The 24,552-nt window shown below is 50.7% G+C and overlaps 1 protein-coding gene across 4 annotated transcripts in view; it reads left to right on the top strand.

Annotated features, from left to right (window-relative positions):
- PHACTR3 (phosphatase and actin regulator 3) overlaps positions 1-23,771 on the top strand; it is a 180,392-nt gene extending 156,621 nt beyond the window's left edge. For 3 of the 4 annotated variants that reach the window (XM_064496950.1, XM_064496951.1, XM_031433542.2), the window contains exons 9-13: positions 11,278-11,333; positions 15,105-15,166; positions 16,179-16,319; positions 18,220-18,296; positions 20,239-23,770. In XM_064496950.1, the coding sequence (XP_064353020.1) occupies positions 11,278-11,333; positions 15,105-15,166; positions 16,179-16,319; positions 18,220-18,296; positions 20,239-20,254 (352 nt within the window). In that variant the 3' untranslated portion in view covers positions 20,255-23,770. Of the gene's footprint in view, positions 1-11,277; positions 11,334-15,104; positions 15,167-16,178; positions 16,320-18,219; positions 18,297-20,238 lie in introns of all 4 variants that reach the window. The other variant, XM_010987841.3, reaches the window with a different exon arrangement.
- The last annotated feature ends 781 nt before the right edge of the window (positions 23,772-24,552 follow it).

Genomic DNA, 24,552 nt, shown 5'->3' with positions numbered 1-24,552 from the left:
GGTCCCAAGACGAGCGTCTCCGTCCTGTTCTTCTTCATCTTTGTCTTTACCACCCGGAGCCTCTTCCTCGTCGCTGTCGTCATCACTGTCACTGTCTTTTCCTCCGTCACCGCGTTCATCTTGGTCGTCACCACCATGGTTTTCAACAGTGTCTCGTTCACCTTCTGCTTCTTCATCTACGTCAGTATCTTCGTCGTTTTCATCTTCCTCATCCTCACCATCATCTTTAGCAACATCTTCACCCAAGTCTTTACCATCCTGCTCAGTGTCTGCCTTTGATACGCAGAAAGCACTAAGGAAGCGTTGGCTCCTGACCTCCCTGAGGGCCAGGGGCCCCACTTACAGGGAAATGAAGCCGACATCTGAACCCGGGCAGGAGCTTCATGTTGACTCCTGCCTGGAGAGAAAGAAGTCTTGGAGGGTGGAGGTTGAGGGTGGGGCGTGGCCAGGACACAGCCTGTGCTGTGACCTGGTTGGGATGGTGACCTCGAGGTACTGGCCAACCCTTGGCTGGGATGGGCAGGGCCCGGCTGTCTCAAAATCTTGAGAATTTTGAGACCCAGGGAGCAAAAACTCTGTGTTTAGCGATGTCTCTGCTTGTCTTCCTGTTTTGGTGAAGCCGAGTTATGTGACTCACTTCCCCAGCCCTCTAGGGACTCTTGGGCGTGTTCCTGAGGCTTCCAGCCTCCCTCTGTTTAGAAACCTCAGGATACACTGATGTCAGGTCTGTTCTATCAAGGTGAACCCTCCCGGGCCCTTAGCTTGGCACCACCTCCTGGCTCCCCTGCAGCAGTGAGGGGCCTGCCATGGATGTTACAGAGCTCCAAAGTCAAGAGGAACGCCGGGGTTCATGAGGGCACTTTCAGGAATTTGTTGCAAAAATACATAAGGGACTCGTGGGGCAGGGCTGGGAGCAGACTGTGTGGGATGCTGTGGGGAGGGCAACCCGAGACCCCCGCCCCGGGGGGGAGGGCGTGGTGGTCCTGCGAGGCCTGGGAAGCAGGCGAGGCCAGCACAGTCCAGGCAAAGTGGTGGCCGTAAAGGATGGATCTTGCGTGTTCTGCTTTTAGAGGGAGGTAACTTAGCAACAGTCAACGGCACTTCCAAATTGGGGAAAGTTTGACAAAATCTAAGCCTCGGAGGACATAAATATAAACTTTGTTGTTTAGGTAGAGCTCATGCTGTGTAGCGGGGGGGGGGGGGCGCGAGTGGGGCTCCGTGCCTGGGCAGGTGGGCCTCAGGCCCCCTCATCCCTATCAGTGCAGAGTGAGCTCGTGACTTTCGAGTCTCCCCCGTGAGGTCAGCTGCTCTTTGTTTTCTGTGGTTGCTTAGGAAGCTGTCAAGGAAGGTACAGCATGTTTTGTAAGAAAATGCAAAATAGTATCAACCCCTTTTGGTATCAGTAAAACGCAAATCCCATCCCAGGGGAGCAGGTGGTCTGGCCGTTTGGAGCTCACCTGGCTGGCAGGTGCGGACTCAGCAAGCCCAGGCAGGTCACTCCATCCATCCAAGCCTGAGAAACAGATCTGTAACGCCTGCCTGCTTTACCCAGAGTCGGGGCTTATCCTGTGCAAGTAGTTGTCGTGGTAATAACAATGCCGTGGTAGCTCACTATTTATTAAGTTTGTGTTGTGTGCCAGGGACTGTAGTTTGCGTGCATTCACTGAAGCCTTGGATATAAATGCTATTATTAGCTGTATTTCACAGCTAAAGGAAATGGTGGCTCAGAGAGGTTAGGTAAGACATTCGAAGTCACACAGCTAACATGCCATGCAGCTGAGGTTTGATACAGGCAGGCTGATTCTGGACACTTGGCCCGGAGGCACCCTGCTTTGTGGCATGGTTGCAGACAATCAGGCCTGGCATTGTGCCATGGTCACTGAGGACCCAGGCTCCTTTCCTCTTCCTGTTCAATTACCCTCACACTGGACCTCTGTGGTCCAAGGTGGCTGCAAGAGCACCAGACATCACATTCAAATCCCCAAGGTGCATAGATTCCAGCTGGATTAGCTTTTCAAAAAGACTCTCCCCTGAGGCTTTCAGCACACATCTACCAATGCTCCTTGGTCAGAACCTCTTTATGTGGCCATGCTTTGCTGGAAACCAGGCTTCCCCGAACAGAATCTGCTTTCTGATGCTATGTTAGAAGGGAGAATGGAGATTGGGTAGGAAACTAGCGGTCTCTGCTACTGTCGGTGTTGAGGTTAACTTTGCTGTGTGGATAGACTGAAGGGAGAACGGAAAGAAGGTGCGAACACATGGATGAGTGAGTGGAAATCCTTGCGTCTGCGAGGTAACGGCAGTTCCCAAAGCAAGCCGGTCTGAGGGGTCTGCGTGGAGCCCGGGAGACTCCAGGCAGTTTATGCGTGTCTCGTGTCCCTGACTATCCAGTGTGGGCCCAGGGATTTCAGTTGGCGGGGGGGACACAGAGGGGCCCCTGGGGTGACGTGGACAGATACGCTGTTTCTTTCTGAGGCTGAATAAGGGACTGATCTACATGGTGAAGTGAAGCAGTGGGTCTCACTCCCACCCCCTCTCTCTGCCCAGAGGCCGCGCTGTCCCGGGGTTGTTTGTAACCACCCAGAGGCGGCTTTTACAAGAATCGTAATAACCACAATGGTACCTGGCGAGCACTACTCCTTACTGAGTGGACACCCTCCCTGCCCGGGGCTGAGCGTCACTGTCACCGGGAGGTGATCACGGGCCCGTGATGGGGTGGGGCAGAGCCCCCTCCTCCGTTAGAGGCAGAAATTATAAACGTGATGTGTTCATGCTCACAACACTTCATTTTAACCTAAGTCATCCAGATGTGCATTTATTGGGCCATCTTTTGAGCTGGCATCAAAGACTTTTCATTGCGGAAGGATCTCCAGTTAAGGTTCTTTCTTGTGTGAGACAAACGCTGGGTGCATCTTCTACAATTTCCAGTGCCGATTTCTATGACGGCGAGTGAGAATTGAAGACACTTGGAAGCAGTTGAGTGCAGAGTCCTTCAGAGACGTGAGCCCCACCATTTACACTTCCCTCCCCCGCACTCCAGATGGCAGTGTTTTAACACCCTGCCTTTCCCGATGCCAAAGCCGTTAACTCGGTTCTCCTAGAAACTGTTTTCTTTTCCTGTCCGCATTGAGTCATTTAGTCAACGTGCCTACGGTTTGATTAAATCCCCTAATTACAGGAACAAGTGCACCTGGTGCACACAGGTTGGGGAACAAGGAGACCGGCTCCTGGCAGGGGCACAGCTCACTGGGAACAGACTGCCCGGGGCGGGGCTGCCTGCGGCGCGCGCACTCTGGGGGGTCTGGTTTTCCAGAAGGATGGGGGTGTCCTTTGATCCGGGGGTCAGGTAAGTGGAACTCGAGGGAGCTCCTTCCACAATGTTGTCATCCTCATTTACAGAGAAGGAGGCTGTGTCTGTGAGACACCAGAGACCTAGAACCAGTGGCAGGTGTATATTGAGGAATTTATTGCAAGGCATTGGTGATGGTGACCATGCAGCTGGCTTGACAGTTCTGGAATCCATGGAGCAGGCCTGGAACTCCCCAGCATGGAATGGAGGCTGCTGTCCACAGGCAGAATTTCCTCTCCACCGAGGAGCCTCAGCCCCGCTCTTAAAGCCCGTCCACTGATTGGACCAGGCCCACCAGGCCATCTAGGACAGTCTCCATTTCTTAGTCACCTGATTATGGATGTTAATCACATCTACAAAACGCCCCCTCCACAGCATGTAGATGAGTGATTGTTTGATGACCTGGGGACGGGTGGACCCCTCCAGCTGATGATCACAGAGCCAAAGGCAGTGAGAAGTTCAGGAGCAGATCGGAGACCCCACAGCTGATTGGTGGGGGAGTCAGAATCCAAGCCAAGGCTGGGTTTGGAGCCCCAGTTCTTAGCGGTGACAGGATTTGGCATCTTCTGCATTTGCTTTCATGCTCCAGAGTCCAGCCAGGCCTGCCTGTCTGGCATGAGGACTCACTGCTGAACATCAGGGAGACACCGCCCTGCTGGGGGAATCCCGGCCTAGGAGGGGACCCCGGCATTCCTGGGTGACTCAAGGCTGGTGGTGGAGCAGGATCGGTGTTCCCGGCAAGGAGCTCCTAAAATAGCCGGCGTGCCCGTGGGCGGGAGCTGTCTGCTCTGCAGCTGCGGCTTCTCTCTCCGGGAAGGTGTCCCGCCTCCTTGGACAGGACGGCTTCTCAGCTCCCGCCTGTTGCTGAGCTGACTTTCGGTGTTACTCGAGCCCCACGTGGATGAAGTGGAGATTGGGGCACATGCACTGAGTGGGGCTATGCCGCCCAACTGGGGCCAGACAGGCCGTTCCTGCTTCTTCTCGGAATTTCCCGCAGCCTGAAAGCCGTGCCGGGTGCGGAGGTCCTGCCGCGGGGGTGTGTGTGCGCGCGCACACAAGGGACAGTTCAGCAATGGCCACTGACCACAGGCCGGCCTGCCGTGTGCTAGGCATCTGGCTTAGTGCTTCTTGGGCCCATTTTATTTCTCCCAAGAGGATATTGTCACTAGCCGATTTAGGGGGAGAAGACAAGATCAGGGGGAGAACTTGGCCACCCACGTAGGGTGGCAGGGTCAGGGCTGAAGGTCTTGAGAGGCTCAGGCCGAGATGTGTGCCCTCCCCCCTTTAGCCGTGGCCTCGGCCGAGTCCCCTGGAGCCCATATGCAGGAGACTGAGGGTCTAGGAAGGGTGGCGGGAACAGTGGAACACGCCCTGGCGAGGGTGGGAGGGGTCACCCGGCCGGAGGTACAGCCCTTAAGGAGATGCTGAGGGTGAGGGCTCACTCCCAGGGGAGCGGGCTGCCAGGTGAGGTGGCAGATGGGAAACATCACAGGTTAAGGCCGGGAAGGGAGGAGTGAGTCCGAGTGTGCTGGTGGTGTCCTCCCGACACCCGAGGGCAGATGAGGAGAGAGAGCCCACAGGGGTCAAGCCCCCCTCCGCCACCGCCCAGGGTCACACAACAGGATGGGCGGGGCCAGAGTCCAAGTCCCAGCCGCCTCTCCCCCCGGCGTTTCTCGTAGTGATGGGGTTAGCACGCGGTGTGAAGGCTCAGCGCCACAGGAACATCCTTTCAGAAGTTCCCCTGGTTTTTCATGAGCTGTTATGCAAGGACCTCGGTTCTGGGATTTCGTTGTTTTTCTGGCTCGGTGTGGTCAACCGTGGACAGGGACAGAGGCCGGAAGAGGAGGCTTGGAGGCTCACGGAGGGTTGGGGAGGGTGTGTTAACGGTAGGTACTAGCTTAGAGAGCTTTGCCACGGAACGACAGAAAACCTCTTGCAAAGTGTAGTGAATTTGGTGCCTTTTATGGCAATCCAGGTGACAGTGAAGTTTGGGAATCCTGTGACTCAGCTTCCCACCTGGCAGACGGGAGGTGGCAGGACCGTTGGCAAGGACGGGAGAGTCACAGAACCTGGCTTCCCCAGCGGTCCTTGAAGCCACCCTCCCCCATGCCAGGTGCTCCTGGGACCACAGGCCATCTGCCCCAGGTGTGTCTGGGAGGCAGAAGGGAGTCGTCAGGACAAGGAGGGGGACCCCAGGGCCCCCTCAGGACCTGGTCCCACAGGGGAGTGAGGCCACTGGGAGGTGAGCCATGGGGACGATGAGGAACCAGGTGCCCCTCACAGCCCAGCTGCTGTTCCGCTCCAGCTGTGCTCGGGTTGGGCTTGGGGACCTGGAGTAACCAGCTCTTCCATATCTTCAAGGGAAGCTGGAAAACTGAGGGTTTTTTTGAAGTGAAAACTCTCTATTGATATCTGCTTCATATTCCCATTTTAAAGAGTACTCTGTGAGCCAACAGTGCAGCTGCTTGCTGGCTTTGGACTACAGTGCACTGATGGGGTCTGGGGCCAGGCTGTCCTCCACGCCAGCTGGGGTCAGAGTGGGACACTTGGACACCCTCAGCCTGCATGGAATTCCGAGGCTCCCTGGCCCTGATTGTGCGCTTGAGAAGGCTCTAGGCTGGTCCTGGCTGGCGGCAGAGCTGGGAGGCAGCCCCTCGTCTTAGGGGTGTGGTGGTCTGGCGGCAGGGCCAGTGTCACGGCCAGCCGTGGCCTGAGCTGTGCATCTGCGTGTTAGGTTAGATTAGGCTGTGTGGCAGTAACACCCCCCAGATCTCAGTGGCTTGACCCAGGAAAGGTTTATTTCTTGCATGCAGAGTCCACCATGTGTCTGGGTGACTCCGGGGCAGCTGTCCTCACCCTGAGGCCGGCCTGGGCTGCTCAGTCTCGTGGCTCTGCAAGGCCCCCAGCAGGGAAGGGAGTGCATGGAAGACTCCCGCCTGCTTTTCTCAGGCCCAACCCAGAGGTGACTTCTCTTCGGCTCCCAGCCATAGGCCACACCCAGCCACACAGCCCTGCCCCACTGCCAGGCAGCTTGAAGTGTGGAGCATCCCAGGACTGTCGAGTGAGCCATTGCTATTTCTGCACCATTGGCCCAGGTCAACCCCAGAGCCACTGTCACTGGGCAGTGGCAGGCAGGGTGGGAGCTGGTGGCATGGTGTGGTGGGGTCAGCTCCCTGAGAGCAGCGGGCATCAGGCCTCAGTCACGACTGTATTCCTCTGCCTGGTGCAAACCTGACGCTGAAACAGTCTGATGGAGGAGGTGGGGTAGGCGAGAGAGGGGAGAGGTGAGTGAGTGTCCCACGGAGGAGGGAGGGAATGTCTGACAGAGGGAGGCGTGGCTGAGTGTCTGATGGAGGAGTTTCCTGGGGATCTGGCTGGCAGGGAGGCTCCCACCAGGGTGAGGATCACAGCACTTACTGGCTGGAAGAGACCTGGGCTCAGCACACCAGGTGACCCCTTGATTGTGCTGGCCTCCTCCTGGTCTTCAGTGTCCTCCAACTGCTCAGCACCCTTAGGTTCGCTGGGGCAGGTGAGGGTAAGGGGACGGGAGGCTCAGGTGGGGAGGGCGTTAGCCCCATCACCCCGCTGGCAGGTAGTGGGCCTGGGACTTGAATACAGACTTGGTGCCTGTGTCCTGGCCTTGGTACTGGCCCTGGGGGCGACGTTTGCAGCCTGAGGAATATGGATGGTACAACCGCATCATTTTTTCTCCTAAAATCCGCTCCAGGTGTCCTGTCACCCCGCTGTCAGTGGCCTGTCGGCTCCACCTCCCTCTACCTGTTCCTCTTCATGCATCACCTGCTGGCTCTCCTCTGTCCTCAGTCGTGTCCCGTGTTCATGGCACAGGGTCAGGTGTGGAGTTCAGTCTTCATCGCATTGTTCAGGGGAGAGGCAAGAGGGCTGGGAAGCCCCTGGTTCCTAAGTGCTGACAGCCAGGGTCCCTGGTGATGACTCACGCCGAGGTGCGCCCCGCCCCCGCCCTGTCCCGCCCCAGGTGTCGCATGCCTTTACCTCCCACTCAGGTCCCCAGGGCCTGTCCAGGGTGCTCCTGGTCCCCCCCGCGTCCCCGCCTCCTGTGTGCACAGGCGGGAAGGCGGGTGCCCTCTCTATCCTGGTTTCTTTTCCTGGTGCTGCTCCCACGCCCACGCGGCGCTGTAATTGGCTGCCGCACTCTGCTTTCTCGGCGGGGAGAGTCAGAAATAGACTGTGGTTTCCCCAGTTCCAAGCGGCACCTGCTCATCAGCCACAGCAGCAGTTTGTGAATCAGGGGAGGGAGCAGCCGTGGGCAGAGCTGGGGAATCCCTCGGGATTGCGGGACCTGGTCCCCCTGCCTGAGGCTCCACCCCCTCCTGAGCCCCGCCTCCCTGGAGGCCCCGCCCCCACCCTCTTGAGCCCCGCCCCTCACGCCCAAAGCCAAGCCGCCCTGGGGCTGTGTCTGCTGGGGCTCCAAAGCCTGGATGCCCTGGCAGCATCCCTCCAGGGCCGCAGCGAGCTCGCGCCGCGGTGAGGGAGAGGGGCCGGCGGGCCTCCGTTCCTTTGCTCTTTTGTTCCCGCCGCTCACGTTTGCCTGTGCCGGGCTCTGGGGTCAACACGGGGAATGAGACCTGGTCACATTCACCTCTCTGTGCCTCGATGGTCTCACCTGTAAAGTAGGAGTAGTCATCCTGTCCACCCTTGCCATTAGGTTGTGGTCACTCCTGCCTCGGGGAGCACCACACCCCACACCAAGAGTGCAGCTGAGTCTCAGGCAGCAAGGGGATGGAATATTATGTCTGACATGTAATTAGTCCAGCCTGTTCTAATTTGGAGTTTGCAGTGTTCTTACTCTAGAGTCAACATCTCCCCCTTGTCTTGAACATTTCTTAGACTCGGCGTGGCTCAGGGCCTGTGACACCTGTGCTTCGGGTCTGATAGGGTCCCCCTGAGCAGCTCTGTGTCCCCTGGTAGCAGTTTCTGTTCTGTCTCTCCTTGGACAGCAATCCAGAGGAGTCCAGAAGTGCTTCCAAGGCAAATCCAATTGGGGCACATCCATGCTCCATCCCCTTCTGCCTGCTTCAAACCTGGCAGTGCCTTCCTGGCTCAGAATAAATCCAGATCTGAGCAGGGGTGGAGGGTTGGGTGGGCCCTGCCCCGCCTTGGTCTCCTGCACACACCTCCACGCAGCTTAAATGGCACTGCAGGGTCCTTCTGATCTCAGGGCCTTTGCACGTGCTCTTCTCACCCCTCCTGGTTTAGAGATCCCAACTTAGCCTTTGAATCTCACTCCTCAACTTCATCATCACCTCAGGGAGCGTCTCGGTCCAGGTCGGCCCCCTACCCTAGGCTTTCATAGTGCTGTTGGTTCTTCCTCCTGGCGCTGTTGTTTGTGTGACAATGGGTGGCCTGTCTGTCTCCCACTGGAGCCTGTTCTCCCTGAGGGCAGGGCTGGGTCTAACTTCCCACCACCACATCCCGGGCGGGCCTGTCATCAGTGCTCACTAAACATCTGACAGGCGAGGTCAGAGGTCAGGTTAACCCATGTTAGAAGGTCTCAGTCTCACGAAGTCGGGTGTGGGTGCATGTAGGGCAAGTCCCGCTGGGGCTCCGGACCTGCAGCACTGCCCTTCCCGCCTGCTCCTCTTCCTTCCCCGTGATCGGGGTCCCCCAGGGAGGCGCTCAGGCTGGTGGTGCTGCCCAGGGCTCTGGGCCCTCTTGTCCAGCCCTGGGCTCCTGGGCTCACTCTGGGTAGAAGGGCAGGTTGGCGATGACCCAGCGGGCTGCCCTGTGCTCTGTTCACAGCTGTGCACCTGCAGGGCTGTGTCCACCCAGAGGACAGCCCCTTCTGGCCCATCTGGGAGGTGCCCGGCAGCCAGCTGGAGCCCCACAGTGAGTGGTGGTGGTGGAGCTCGATCTGCCGTCACCTCTCAGGCCGACGGCGTAGATTTTGGTGGTGAAATTCCACCCTTTTTAAGACATGTGAGTTGGATGGAATGCCTTTCTGGGAACTCAGTCCATGAGCTGCTGACAACCCACAGGTTTCCTTGCGTCATTTTTTGAGAAACTGCTGTCCCAGGCTAGCATTTTGACAGACTCATTTATGCATTGTTCCATTCACTTCTCGTGCCTCAGTGAAAAGCTACTATTATTCCTCATTTTGGAAGGGAACACAGAGCTCCAGCAACAGAAAACCTCCACAGGGGCAAAGAAGCCGGAGGTTTGGGGTACTTTCCAGGTTTGAGGAGATGCCTGGCCTTAGGTGTCCCTATGGGCACCCCGGCTGGTCACTGGCAGCCACTAGGCACCAGGCGCTGCCCCCATGTGGATGCTCCACAACTCAGCCTGAAGTTTCCTCTTCCAGGAAGCCGACCTGGATCACTCCTTCCCCGCTGTCCCCAAGCCTAGCACATGCGCAGTTAGGAGACACCGTGTCTACAGAGGTCTGATCTCCCCGTGGCTGGCTCCTTCTCCTCTTGTGGGCTTGGCAGAAAGGGGTCTTCCCCCCAGTCCCCCGCCCCATCACTCATCTATCACTTCCCCCTGTTTTGTTTTCTCCACAGCATTGGCCGCTCCCTGCATGGTCTTGTCTGTTTACTGTTTGTCTGTCTTCCCCTTTGGACTGTGAGCTTTCCAAGGGCAGGGAAGGCTTATCTTGATCACCACTGTGTTCTGGGACTTGAAACAGTGCCCGGCACAGACCCAGGGTTCCACAGTCACTGGGTGAGTGAGTGAGTGACTGGCATGGGGTGGGGGGATTGGAGCAGGCAGGGGGAACCCCACCCAATGAGCTGGGTTGTGTGCCTGTTGCTTGGGGGGGGGGGGGGTCCGGAGGCCCTGGTCCCTGGGTCCCAGCCAGGAGTTGCCGGGGGCAGGTTCAAGTCTCAGCAGACATCACGACAAGATGTTAAGCAACCACCCACCAGCCAGCAGACACACAAAGCCCCCGACGGAACCCAACGGCAAACTGTCGTGTTGAGTGTGGAGGGAGGAGCGGCTGAGCCCTGGGGGTGCGCCCCCAGCTTTGTGCTGGGACAGGGGTTATAAATAGGAGACAGTATATCTGGAGGTGACATCCTCTGGGGGCAAAGTATGAGGGCCCCACATTGTGGGATTCAGATGCTCAGCTTGCTGTCTCAGCTGAAGGGTCCGGAAGTGGGGAGGTTTCTGGCTCTGCCCCAGGGGCGACATTATTGGAGTTACAGAAATAATTGGAGCTTGGCATTCATTTTGGCTAATTATGCCTCCCTCTCCTGACAAGCCTTTTATTTATTTATGTATTTTTTTTCTTTTTGGCTGTGTCCTCCAACTCCCTCAATGAGAAGCCATTTGAAAGGAAATGGTAATTTGCCTTCATCTCTGGAAAAGGCGGGTAGGGCGGGTGGGGAGCTGTGGGCGTGGCTGGGCTCCTGCGCCTGGAGACTCCCGGCCCGGATTGGCTCGGCTCCCTCGTCCCCGCCTCCGGGTAGCGGCGGGACTCCCTCCGTCACCCGCCAGCCCGTGGGGCGAGGCTGGACCAGGACGCGAGCAGGACGAGGGCAGGTGTCCCCGGGAGCTGGAGACAGAAGCTGCGGAAGCGCGCGCCCGCCCCTCCCTCCGCCGGTGGCCAGGGGACCATCCCGGGTGGACCTCCGTTCTGCTGACACACGGTGCCCGGGGAGCCGGCCGGCCGCGCCGGGCTGGCAGCAGAGCCGGACATGAACTGTCCGTGCAGAGCGGGAGCGCGGACTGCCCCTGCCGCCCGGTGACAGAGGGCCACCTCCCTCCCGCGCGGAGGTCTGACTCGATTTACCAGCAAGAGGCAGCCGCCGGAGGAGGTCCCCTTCCTCTCCTCCCGTTTTTGGGGAGGCGATCTTCAGTGGGGTGCACCAGCCACCTCTGACCCTCGCAGAGCCTGGGTGGAATTCGCCGGCAGCCACCATGGTGCAGAATGTAATTCTAGTGTTTTTCCGCAGACGGCTGAGCCAGAGACCTGCCGTGGAGGAGCTGGAGAGGAGAAACATCTTGAAACGTGAGTAGCGGGTGATCCCTCTAGGGCTAAGACTGCCGCAGGAACCTGCCGGGCTGAGTGTCTGGCTCAGCGCTCTCCCGCCCGGCCCCGCCCAGCCGGCTGAGCCCTCGTGGGTTCACCTGAGGTCTGAGTCGCTGAGGAACTCGGAAAGCAAGCCCTAGGGAAAGCTGAAACGCCCAGGAGCATCCAGTTTAAAATTTAGGGGAAAAAAGCTCTCCTAGCGTGGTTAAAGATGTCCCTACCTCAGGGTTATCCAAGCCATCAGCCTGTAGATCTAAGGGAAGGGAATCTATATCCCTCTGCAGACTGGATTCCAAGCAGGTAGGTTTCCCTGGCAGTTTTGGACCGCGGCTCCGTGATGGCCACAGACATCAGGCAGGTGTGGACAGTGTGTAAATCCTACCAGGGAAGGACCTGCCCCTTGGTGGTTACTCCGGGGAATGAAGGGAACAGGTCAAAGGAACAGAGAAGCCCCCGAACTCCGAGGTTCCAGGACCTTCCCTTCTGGCTCCACAGCCCTGGAGTCTCCCCAGTTAGATCTGAACTCTGGGGTCCACCAGAGGCCTCTGTGGTGCAGAGAACACTCTTCCATCTCATGCAAGTCAGTGATGATTTGGGTGGTAAAACTCTTTCAAAAGTGTTTTTCAGTTAGTTCTTATGTCAATAGACTTGAGTTTGCAAGACATTTTCTACAAAAAGTGTCTTCTCAGGGGCCTGGAATTTGAAAACGTTTTCATCTTTTTCCACTCTTTATGGATGAACACTTTAGACATTCGTGGAATTTCCTTTTTCATTCCGTGAACATCTTTTTACAAAGTCAGGGTGGTGGTGAGGTTGATCTTCTGTCAGAGAGTCGATGGAAGACTGTCTGGGCCGGTGCTGAATTCTAATTCCTCTCCCCTTTCTTTGACTCAGTACCTCCATTAACTGCCTAGGAATCTCCCTCCTTTATGGACTGCTGGAAATATTTAAACCCTAAGATCAAGAATTCTTTGTTTTGTTTTTGAAACTTAAGACATGGTGACTACTCTCCCATCTCATGTGAATGAGACTGCCTCTGAGGACTCGAGGAAAAGCTTTTCATTGACAACATGCTCTGTAAGTGGGTGGATAGGAAAGTCAAGCTGATACCAAATAGCTGAATTAAAAAAAAATTGTCACTTACTTACAAAGTGTAGAAGTCACTACCTGAGGAGAGTCTTCCAAGACTTGAGTCGAGCCAGTTCAAGGTCCCGGCCAGTGCTGCTTTCAGACTGGTCTGCGCCCAGAGTGGTCTGCAGTAGGTGGCTTTTCTCCTGGGTACTGTTTCCCCCATCAGTGGTGACCTCCTCCCAGCTCTTGTGGACGGCCAGGTCCTCCCACCAGCCAGTGGTTAGAATTGTATTCACCTTTGCACACAGAGGTGTAGACACCTTAATAACAGAGCTGGTGCTTGGTGAGTAGAGAAGGCAGATGGGTCCCTGGGACTGACTCCACTCCCCTTTAGTGGCACAGGAGGGGCAGGGAGACAGTGTTCCTTCCCTGCGGCCCTGACTGTCCCTCCTTCTCTCTCCCGAAGGTCCGGTGCATCCTTAGTCGGAAGCTTCTCAAATGCCCTGGGCAGGAGTGCTTGAGAGTTTCACTGCTGGTTTCTGGTGGGCATTTGTTTGGTTTTGTTCTGGGGCGATGAGAATAGGGCTCCTTATATGTGGTCCAGGGTAAACCGCCATCCTCCCTGGCCCTTGACACAGGCTCCCACTCTGTTGCGTTTTCTGCTTTTTATCAATTCTTAGAACAGCATCACATTGTATTTGCTTCCCTTCAAGTGGGGAGCTCATGGGTAATTGCGATCATGTCAGGGGAACATTCAGAACTGGGCCTGTGTATTCTTGAAGACAAGAGCAGGAGACATGGTGGCCCCTCTATACATGATGACATCAAAGATGAGTTTCTGCATTGGGCCCACTCTGTGCCGGGCATTGTACTCAGTCTTTGCTTGTGTTCCTTCACTTAATCATTGCAACACAGTCGTGAGGGTTGCAAAGTGGTCCCCATTTCCCTTGGGAGAGGCTCAGACCCTGGGAGGGGATGGGACCTTTTACCATAAGTCTCAGCAAAGGGGTGGAGCTGCAGGTTACGTCCAGGTGGCCTGGCTCCACCATCCGCATTCCCACCGCTGCCTTTGTGGCAGTAGTGCGTCTCTGATCGTTTCCAGGAAGATCGGGATTTGGGGGCTTTGATCATGGCTCCCTCATTTTGTGGAAGGCACAGGGTTTTCAGGGTCTGTGAGTATGAGATCACACCCCACCGCTAAGTGGGACTCGGAGGGCGTCTGTGCTAGGCTTTTAGGAAGGGCTGCTTGGAGCTGGTGTCCCACCAGGCACCTGCCCCAGAGAAGGACCCCGCCAGGCTTTTTTTTTTTAAATCTGATTTTGTTTCATTGTTTTTGCATGGAGGCTACATTTGGGATTTGTTCGTGGCCTATTTTAAGAAATCTGAAGAATTAGTTTCATATCATCATTTCAGCCCCTCAGGGTGGGCTTTCCACGTGGCACTTGCACAATTTTTTCTATTGTATCGTCATCTTTCACAGTGGAACTTGTAACTGCGGTTTCTTTTGGTTTTTCATTTGGATTAAGAACCAAGAACATAAGAGGGTTTCATATCCTTTTCTGCAACACCCAAGTGCAAGATGCATCCTGCCTTTTTAGGAAAATCACTGAAAAGTGCAATGGCTAGTCTGTTAAACACCTGTATACCAAATCCCCCAAATGCGGAAATGTTTGAAATGCTTTAAATAAAGGCAGATAATATGAACTTACGGTAACTGCAGGTGTCAGGGCTTCCCTTTCTCAAACCTGGCGCTGTGTCTAGGATTGCTGACAGGTCCCTTTCCTCGGAGTGGAATTCTGGGTCCCCTCCAGGAACCTGAGGCTTTTTTTAGCAACAGAGAGTGCCAGAAATAGGACACCCATTAGCCCGTATCCGCGGGGTGAGCGTGTGCTGTACACTACGTTGCAGCATTCTGCTCCGTTTTTAGCTCCTAACTGGAGGTGGGAGCACGGCTTGGATGTTAATAGTCACACTCACCAGGCAAAGCCAATTTTGGTGAAAGGCTCGGGGTTCTTTAAAAGGCATGGCGGGTGCCTCGCTTCTGCAACAGTCAGCTGGCTTCCTGAGTACATCTGGATTTGAAATAGATCCTGAAAATACGAATTCCAGGCAAGCATGTGAAGAGGGTTTTCCTTACCTTACGTTGCTTGGCTGCAAGTGTGTGTGCCGGTTACACGAAGGCGGGGGGAGCAGCAACGGTTGTATTAATATTCATTCACTCACATATATTTATGAACATATCATATATATGAGTTTATCCTGCTAAACTTTTTTGGTTGCCATCAGTGTTCCTAGGTGTAAAGGTGTGATGTTTGATTAGAGAGGGGAGAGAAGAGAGAGCTGTCTCCTGTTCCTCCTGCAAAGAAAGACAGAGCACGCATCTCTGGGGTTATTTCTGACACAGAGCAGGGCCAAGCAGACCCAGGCTGGGACGATGGCAAAACTTCCCTTATCCCAGTGTTTCTGGGTAACAGTGAGACCATCGTCTCCTGAGCGGTGATGGGCAAAGTGGAGGAAAACAAACCATGGTACAGAGCGACGTGTCAAGTACGAGGTGTCCCTCGTGGTCCGTCCTCAGCTTCCAGAAACGTGCAGTTCTTGAGGACACTTCCCTGCTAAGGAGAAGAAAGTCTCAACTTGCTTTCTTTTCTTTTCTTTTTTTTTTTTACTCTTTCACAGAAAGAAATGATCAGACAGAACAGGAAGAAAGAAGAGAAATCAAGCAAAGACTGACGAGAAAGGTACTGCCATGGAGGCGCCTGTTTCCCGAGTAGCGAGGGGACAGGGACTAGAGGGAAGCTTGCTTCTGCAGCACTTGGGACGGGGGTGCAGGGACTTCTTGGGTGACAGTGAATGCCCTCACCAGGCACTCAGTGGTCCCTTTTACCACATCCCAGGGTGTGAGTGACACGCTTGTGGACGGTGTCCTCACCCAGCACCACCGGGGCGCCTGGCGTGGCCAAGTGGCCCAGATGACATTTCCACTTGTTCCCAGGAAGTCAGATGGTGGCCGGGCATGTTCTTTATTTGTTTGAGCGCTTTACGCAGTGCCTAAGCAAAGCACGTTTGGGTATCGGCGTTTCCGTCGCCCGTCAGACTCTTCGGTTACCTTCAATTTGTCTGGAAGTTCCGGACTGCAGAAAACTTGATTAGCCTCAAGAGTTTGTATCTGGGGCTCAGAGTTAAGTCTAAACATTCTGTGGCCAATGTAGGTAGCCTCTGTGTGCTTTCTTCGCCTTCTAGAGCCCTGACCATCTCTAAATTCAGATCTTCTGGTGTTGTCCTTTCTCGACTGTGTTTAGTAACACTCACACTCACACTGTCTTGTCCTGCTCAGAGTTAATAGAATATCCTTCCTGGACGTGCCTTGTGAGCGCTAGCAGTGTTTAGCGTTTTAACTGTCTCAGTACCTTTTTTGTAAGGCACTGAGAAAGTGTTTGTGCACTTACAGCGTTTAGTGGAAAGGAAGCAGCTGCTGCTGTAAAATTTTTTTCTAGATTAATTCTTCAACCTTTCCTTGAGCTGGGCTGCGAACCGGGCAGTGCGAGGCTCCTGCAGCTGTGGGTCCTCCTGGTGACGTGTAAAGGGGAGGGGTTGCAATCTGAATGTAAAATTTAAGCTTTTCCCCTTACCTTAGGGTTGTGTCTCACAGTTTCAGAGTATTCTATTTATAGAAGTGTGCTGTCTGTTCAGAGCACTTTAAGAAAGCTAGCTTGGCACAGGGTGCCTAACTATGGTGATCTTTTATTTTAGCTTAATCAGAGACCCACAGTTGATGAACTGAGAGACAGAAAAATTCTGATACGATTCAGTGATTATGTGGAGGTGGCCAAAGCCCAGGACTATGACAGACGAGCAGACAAACCCTGGACGAGACTGTCGGCAGCGGATAAGGTACAGAGCGGCCCTGTCTGAGCGGGGCGGGGATGTGTGTGTTACATGTATACAGTAAGGGCAGACCCCGTCATGCCAGGGAGTGGCTGCCTAGACACTGGGTGCCGCCAGCTGTTGAAATTAAGGCTGTTGACCAGATTGTTGACCAGATGTTGGTTTCACAAATATAATCCGGGTTTAGGGTTGTGTTTTCAATCAGGGGACACATTTTCCCTTGGGGACATTTGGCCATGTCTGGGGACATTTTTGATTGTCACCAAGTCGGGGTGAGTGGAGCCCAAGGATGCTGCTGATCGCCCTATCGTGCACAGGACAGCCTCCAACAGAGGGTTATCCAGCCCCAAATGTCAAGAATGTGAAATTGAGGGGGCAAGGGTATAACTCAGTGGTAGAGCGCGTGCTTGGCATGCATGAGGTCCTGGGTTCAATCCTCAGAACCTCCATTAAGATAAATATGTACATAATACATCTCCCACCCTCCCCAAAAAGAATGTGAAATTGAGAAACTCTAGCCTGGGGTGTGAGTCAAAGTAGGCAGAGCTGTCAAAAAAGAGACTCGGTGACACAGGTTTAAACAAAAAGGAGCCACAGTGGGGACGAGGGAGGGAGGAGATGCCAGGGGCCTTCAGGAAATCTGCCACAGTGTAGACAGGTGGCTCTAGACTCTGTCCTGGGCTGGTTTAAGTTGGAGGGGTCTCTGAACATCTGCACTGGATGGTCTGAGAGGCAGGAGAAAGCAAGGAGGCAGTGGGTCAGAGGCAGGGGGCAAAGCAAAGGGAGTCGACCTTCACCATCCCTGATGCTGCCCTGAACCGAACCCAGCCTGCCAGGTGTCATTTCATCTAGGCGTCAAAAAAGTCCCTGTGGGAGAGGTGCCGTTGAACTGATGAGGGAGGACTAGGGGAGGGAAGTCTGGTCTGGGGTCAGAGGCTACTGAGGGGCAGCACTTCAGCCCAGGAGCGTCTGTGTGAAGAGGCTCTGCTGCCTTCCTGCCTTCCTGCCGCCAGGGATTTTCAGAACTCTTAAAGCCTTTAGGAAGAGGGAAATCATACACGCAGCCAGTGAGTGTGCGGAATTTGCTCATTGTTCCTCATTCTTCGTGTGCTGAGTGTGTGTGAGGTTGTACATAAACGCACACACGCGTTGCATCAACTTGGAGAAACGCAGCCGGGCTGTAGGTGGACTGAGGCTCTTGGGTCCCCGTGGCCCGAGTGCGCCGAGCAGCACGGTCATGGAGGGGAAGCCGGGCGTCTTTGGCAGCGGAGCCCTTTGAGTTTGGGAGCTTTGACTCGGCCTTCCCTTGCCCCGGAGGCTGTGTCTGTTGTTTTTGTCTCCCCCTGGTACTCGAGTGCACGGGCACTGGGGAGCTGGAGGAGGGCCGGGGGGAGGGTGGTGCAAAAAACTGAGGTGTGCACCTCACCCACGTGGAATGACAGTGTTGTTTTCCACATGACACAAAACATAAACTTAGGAAGTTAGAATGACTTCCTTCTAGATTTTCTAATTGCAGAATTCCAAGTAAGTTCACCCAAAACTGACCTTGACTCATTATTTGACGTTTGCACTCTGCCTGCACCCTAAGCCCGTGTGGCCCATCTCTCACCTATTCTGGTGGGACGGGAGGGCCGCGGTCTTCCTGCTGCAGAGCAGCGAGTACGCCCGCTGAGCGCCTCCGGAAGACCGGCTGTGGACTAGTTTGTAGGACTGTAAAGATGAGTAAGTAAAAATCTAAATGCTGAACAAGAAGTAGGGTTTTCTTTTGTTTTGTTTTTTAAATCTATCACAAAGTAGCAGAACTCAGCAAGCATCAGGAAAGGTTGTCACTCCATAAGCATGAGACTGATTTCCTCTGGTAACTTTTTAAGTTCTTGAAAAATAACACACTGTTTTTAAATTCCAGGCAGCAATTCGTAAAGAACTGAATGAATACAAAAGTAACGAAATGGAGGTGCATGCATCAAGCAAGCATTTGACAAGGTCAGGCTTCTGTTTGTACGAATCTCATGATACTTACAGCATGGTATTTATTTTAAAAGAAAATAAAAATGCCACAAAGAGCTAGATGTTCAGGTAAAACAAAAATTCAGTGCTTCTGCAGAGAACCGTGTTGAACAAACAGAATGCACCTCCATTAAAAGTGCCGGTCACACCCATGAGAGCTGGGTGAAAGGTGTGTGGAGAGCAGGATTACACGGGTCATTGGCTTATTTAAGTAGCTAATGTATATTTAAGAAAATTAGTCTCAAAGGACTGACAGTAATTGCCTATATATTTAATCCCCCTTCTCTACTGTTCAGAACTCCCTAGTTTCTAGAACTCCCTGATTCAGTTGTACTTAGGGGATGCTGTGAAGTTCTCTGTCCACCATCCCCTTTGCTTTTCTGTCCTATTTGAATTTGTATTCACATCTTTAACACAAACTAATGCTCTCCAAAAGCTCTTCCACAGAGTGGTGGTGTTTTTTTCTTTCCCTCAGCAAATAAAAGTTGTTTTACTCTGTGCCGCTGATGGTGCTGAGATGCAGCTGTGACGAAGGTGAAGGAGGCTCCCACTTGCACGGAGCCTGTGCTCCAGCGGGGATAGACTGGCTGGGTCTTCCGTAATCAAGGCTTTTCACACAAGAGGGATACATCCTCTGTGCACGTGGTCTTAAAGAGGACACGAGCGATGTCTTGCTCGTGATGACGTGAGCAGAGACTTCCTCTCTGGGCTCTCTGGCTGCACACTCCTCCAGCATTTCCCCGTTTTTCCTGTGGTCCTGACAAGTCGTAAGGCCTTGAAGTTCTCACGTACCTTTAGTGCTAGAGGGGCTGACCACGTGCCACCAGCTGCCACCGCAGCAGCTGCTTTGTCATTTCACCCGTGGTCCAAAGATGCTCAGGACCCAACTACTAGGAGGAAGGAAATCCTGAATGGAGATACTGCTTTAAACTAAAAAATGGATTCCTTTCCTTTTCTGTTTGTCACAAAGTGGTCACTGCAATTGTTATTGAAAAGATTTACCCTGTAAGGTCAAGGCGGATGTAGAACAGAAACCAGATACAAAGCATTCCATTGTACAAGGCGGTTTTATTTTGAATATATCAACAGGAAGAGGAGGTCAGAAGGGCAGGAAAAAATGATGCAAATATAAGTTGTTTTAAAATGTTTAAAGTTTCCCCCCATGACTGGCATACTTTTGGGAATAGATCATCGTATTTTAGAGCGTTTAGGAAACGAACATTCCCCCTAAAACATTCAGAGTTATTTTTAATGTTTACTCTGTGTTAAAGAAAAAGGATATAATTACTGCATATTCTGTATATGGTAATGCCAAAATATTTAATACCTCTTTTCATTATACATTATTGAAAGAGATGTTTGTTAAAAATATGTATTTTCTCTCATAAGACCTTGATAGCTTTCTTAGATGACAAAATTTTAAGAGTCTGAAACTCAGACATCAGGAAATAATTTTAAGATTTTTTATGCCACTGTATCTTAGCACTTAATGTCAACTTTTAGAAGAACAGTATTTTTAGTCATTTGAGATTTTCTTAAGTGTATTACACACTACCACACATTACCAACTCTGTAAGAAAGAAACTTAACTCTGATTTCCAGTATTAATCAACTTACCACTGCCGCTGATTTAGCAAAGCCTGGCCTTCCCGTGTACTTCAAGGGCTTACCTAGCCGCTTTCAAACTAAGTTTTAGGCAGTCTTAAGAATCAGCATCTAATTCCTCTTGGGGTATGACAGAGGCCCAAGAGGTGGGAGCCCTTTAAAACTCTATGTGACTTTAACCACAGCAAGCCCATCCTCACATCCTGGACTTCTGATAAGCTTGTGAAAAGCAACAGAATTATGTTGTGGAAGGTTTTGGCAATTTTTGCTTAGAAGTATAACCTTAAACTATTTGTCCTTTTATAATTTCTAGATTCCACAGGCCATAGAGATTTTCTTCTGAGAAGAATTGTGTTTAATTTTTGATACCAACACTGAACATTCATCAGGGAACTTTCCTGAAGTTCAGCTCACAACTACCTGCTATGTTTGTGAGAGAAGCAGGGTCATGTAGGCAGGTGAAATCCTGGCCACACTCACCTGTAAGAGGAGGACCCAGAGGACACACTTCACTCTTTGGTGTCTGAGGAGTGTGACTTTGGGGTCAGTAAGACCCCAAGGAATCTACCAGAAGAAAACTGCTGTCTGCCTCCCCCCTTGTTTTCCAGCTCTGCGTTGTGACGGAGAACGGTGATGTGCGTCGCAGGGTCACCAGCCTGGGCTCTGGCCGAGGGACGTGTGACACAGTGTATCAGTACCATGTGGAGAAGGCATTTTTATTCTGAACACGATTAATCTGAGAACTCTTTAAGTTCATGTTCTACAAAATGATTTACTGTACTATACTTTTTCTTTTTTACATATAATGTCTAACAAAAAATACAGCTGCAGCATTTTGATTCCTGTTAATTTTGTTCTTTTAATTAAATGACTACTTATTGCAGGAAATTCACCTGGGCGTTACATTTCTTGGGTTTGAGGGTGAGAGTTGTTTTTTTTTGTTTGTTTTTTTTTTTTTAGAATAGGGATCTCTGAAACAAGTTAAATTTTATTACTTTTGAGCCATCAGAAGCCAAACACATCAAAGAGAATTCAAACTTTTTGTGTGTTTTGTAAATTCTGTTAGTATATATGTGGTTACTTGGAAAATCAAATTATCCTTTTCAAGTTAATTTATGTATCATTGAGTAATGAACCTGGAAATAAGTAACAACTTGTTGAAAAATTCTACTAAGATGAAAATTATGCCCTCCTTAAGAGTATTTCTCAGTTAACATTTGCAAACATTATTAAAAACTCTGTTACAAGATGGAGTGGAGATTATAAAGAGGAAATTTACCCCGGCATAAAGGTAAAAAGTAATCTTGACAAAAGAGAGAAAGTAAATTAAGTAAAAATAAATGTTCCCTGAAGTATATTTTTCCTTGGCCTTTGAGTAAGTGTGCTGGCTAAAATGAGCCCTTCTTCCCGCCTTCCCTCCGGGTGCATCGAGGCAAGGAGCACAGTGGTCGGAGCACGACCTTGGGATCTCGCAGAACCTGTGCCCAAATCCCAGCTCTGCACCATTCAGCAAGGTATTTATTTCCTCTGCAGGAAGGTCTCTCTGTCTCACTGCTGCTATAATCTGTAAATGAGATACAGGAGGTAATGTGGCTCAGGTGCCTGGCACACTCTCAGCACCCAGTGACTGTCCTCTGCCAGTACGGTTGCCAGGTGGCCCTGGAGCAGCTGGAAGTCCCCTGTGACTTCTCACTGCACGTGCTGCCTCCTTGCTCTCCGTGACCTTCCTGTTCCGCCGCTTTAAGGCTGGAGTGGGTCAGGGGCCCCCGGGAAACTGCTCAACCCTTGTTGAGCACTTTGTCCTTAGGGACTTGTGATTGGTCCTAGATGCTAGCAAATACACTATTAGTTGAACTAGAGTGTTTTATAAGAAATCACTGTGTGGTAGAAAAACTCCAGCTCTACCTCTTACTTGCTGTGTAACTGTCTATGAATCGCTTGACTTCTCTGAGCCTCAATTTCTGTGTCTGTGAAATAAGATGATATCTAAATCCTTTCTGTCTCGAAGCCACTCCCTTAATTTTATAAGCATTTATGTCTCTGTGTTATATTGTATATTTAATACGTATTTATATATGTGTACTCTATTTTATACATAAACTGTTATTGGTGGCCAGTCAACCCCCCCAAAACTTATTTTCTATTTTAAGCCACACATTAGCATCTCCCTCTTTCATATTTTATCAATTTAAAATATTGGAGCCCAAACTATGTGAAAACAAGATTTCAATCTCCCTCATATAGAAATATCCATATAACTACCTACTATGAAGCAAAGAAAGGAAAAAAGTGCCTCTATTCTAGAAACCATCCTGGCCCCCAAAGCAAAAAGGATCAGCACTTAAAAAATAACTAAACTGTGCCTATAGTAAGAGATAGCCTGGTAGATGGGACTAACGTTCTGGGTTTTTTGCCCAAGTAAAGTCCCGTAACTGACAGATAGATAAAATTAAAAATTAAGATAAAGTACAAGATACTTAAAGGATGGTTTGGTTTGGTCCAGACTCAAGGGTTCGACCATAAAACCAGAAGCTATTTTCATTGTAATCAAATTTTTTGCAGTAGTATCTAACTTCTACCAGTGTATTTTTATTGATCATAAACTATTACCCTAAATTATATTTCCATATTTCATGTTCTTAGGAGGCATTCTAGAGGTTGAGATTAACTAAAACTGTCACTCAATTACTTCTGTTTACACTGCACCTACTAAGTATATGTAATCCTGCACTAAATAAGCATATGACGTGGCATCTCAAATACCTCTCATCCTAGTTAGTTGGAGGAACAAAATTAAAACGCAATTGATAAATCACATGGTACTGGTGACATACATGATATGTACATAAACTTACATGTTTTGTGTAAGTTTGAAGATAAAGTTTATATACTTAAGAGCCTGAAGACTTAGAAAAAAATTCTGCGTTCTTATTCAGTAAGTCACATATATTACCTGAATTATCAGAATTCTCCATGACTAGTAGTAGTCATTAATGAGGTTTTTATGCACGACTTTACAAGTAATTTGTTTTTATTTTAACAAAATAAAATGATTAACTATTAAAGTAATATTAAGTGATTCAAGAAATTATTTTTAAGGGGTTTAAAAGATTTTAAAAACTTAATTGGTAATTTTGTGAGAAGAAATTAAATCGCATCTAGAAGCATCAAGTTTTAAGCCAGTCTGATAGGGGGACTAGTGCATTGTATGATTTTTGTGAAAAAAATACATTTTAAAAAATGTTAAAAGGGCTTTGAAATTATGTAATTTTGGGACAATTGAGATGTATTAAAAAATCACCTAACATTAAGACGTCCACCTTGTGGAAATACATGGTAACTACAAGTCTACATTTATTCTATTATATATTGGAGATTCGAAAGTCAGGTTTTTAGCTACACATCCAAAGTCCTTCAATAGCAAACTGAATTCCAGAAAAGCAAAATTCTAATTATACTGTTAAAAGTACTAGTCACACATGATTCCAATACCCATTTACCCAGTTCTTTTCCAGAATTTTTTTGTTTTTCATATGAAAGAAGTATCTCAGAAAATGCTGATAAACAACTCAATGTATTGAAAGTTAAACTAAATATAGGAAAATATCTTTAAACAATGAATGACTAAAGTTACATTTGTGCGTTTTTTCTGTGAGCTTACTGATGATGGCATTGGGAACATGTCTTAGCAATGCTAGGATGAACAATGGAAAAGCGACCAGTTCCATAGCTCTATGAACACAGAATGGTGTTTTATATTCACTGTAATAAAAAAGACTTTTAAATCTTTAATCTCAACTGTAAATCTCCTTAAAGACTGTGAACGGGAATTCTAAAGACCATGTTTTCTTGACAACAAGCAGTGGCAGAGAAACCTGGATGTGGTATACATGCTGGTGATGTTTAAAAGAGGAAAGAAGGCTGTTTTATGTATGCATCACTACTTTCTAAATGCAGTTTGTTTTCCCTTTTCAAAGATACACATGCTGAAACTGTTAGGACAATACAGGTGTATGCCCTGAAAGACCAGCGTACACCACCCAGTCCACGCCCTGCCTTCTACCCGGAGAATTCCTTGGTTATAGTGGTGACTGCAGGTGTGGCCAGAGTACAGGCTCAGGAAGGACCCTAAGCCCTCACTCCAATTCTTGCATTACAAGTTGAATGTGTTTGTTGCTCAGAATTCTGCTTTGGGTATTTATTCATAGCATGTGTGACTCTTCCATGCTGTGCACTGTCGTTTCAATATGTTAATGAGCCTAGACATCACGGTGGATGCACATAGGACACCTGTGACTGGGCTAGCTTCGCAGGTGGTGATGGAACAGCTGGAGAACTACCTCTAGCAGCTGGAGAGCTTCCCGGTGGGCCCTGAGGTCAGAGATGGCAAAATGTGGCACCAGAGACCACCAATTTAGCAAGGAATTAAATGCCAGATGGAAGCCACACAGTCTACTTCCCACTCAAGGATCTACTGGGCATCTGTGGTACCAGGATTTGGTGGCATTTAAGCCTCTGCGGTAATGTCCATAGAGTGTAGTATTTAAGTTTCTGCCTGGCTGCTACACTAATGCTGCAAAATGTTTTCTCTCTCCCACGTCCTTTCCCATGTGTTCTTCTGGAACAA

This window comes from Camelus dromedarius, chromosome 18 (assembly GCF_036321535.1).
Source record: "Camelus dromedarius isolate mCamDro1 chromosome 18, mCamDro1.pat, whole genome shotgun sequence".
NCBI classification, from domain to species: domain Eukaryota; kingdom Metazoa; phylum Chordata; class Mammalia; order Artiodactyla; family Camelidae; genus Camelus; species Camelus dromedarius.
This window is presented reverse-complemented; position numbering and strand designations above follow the sequence as displayed.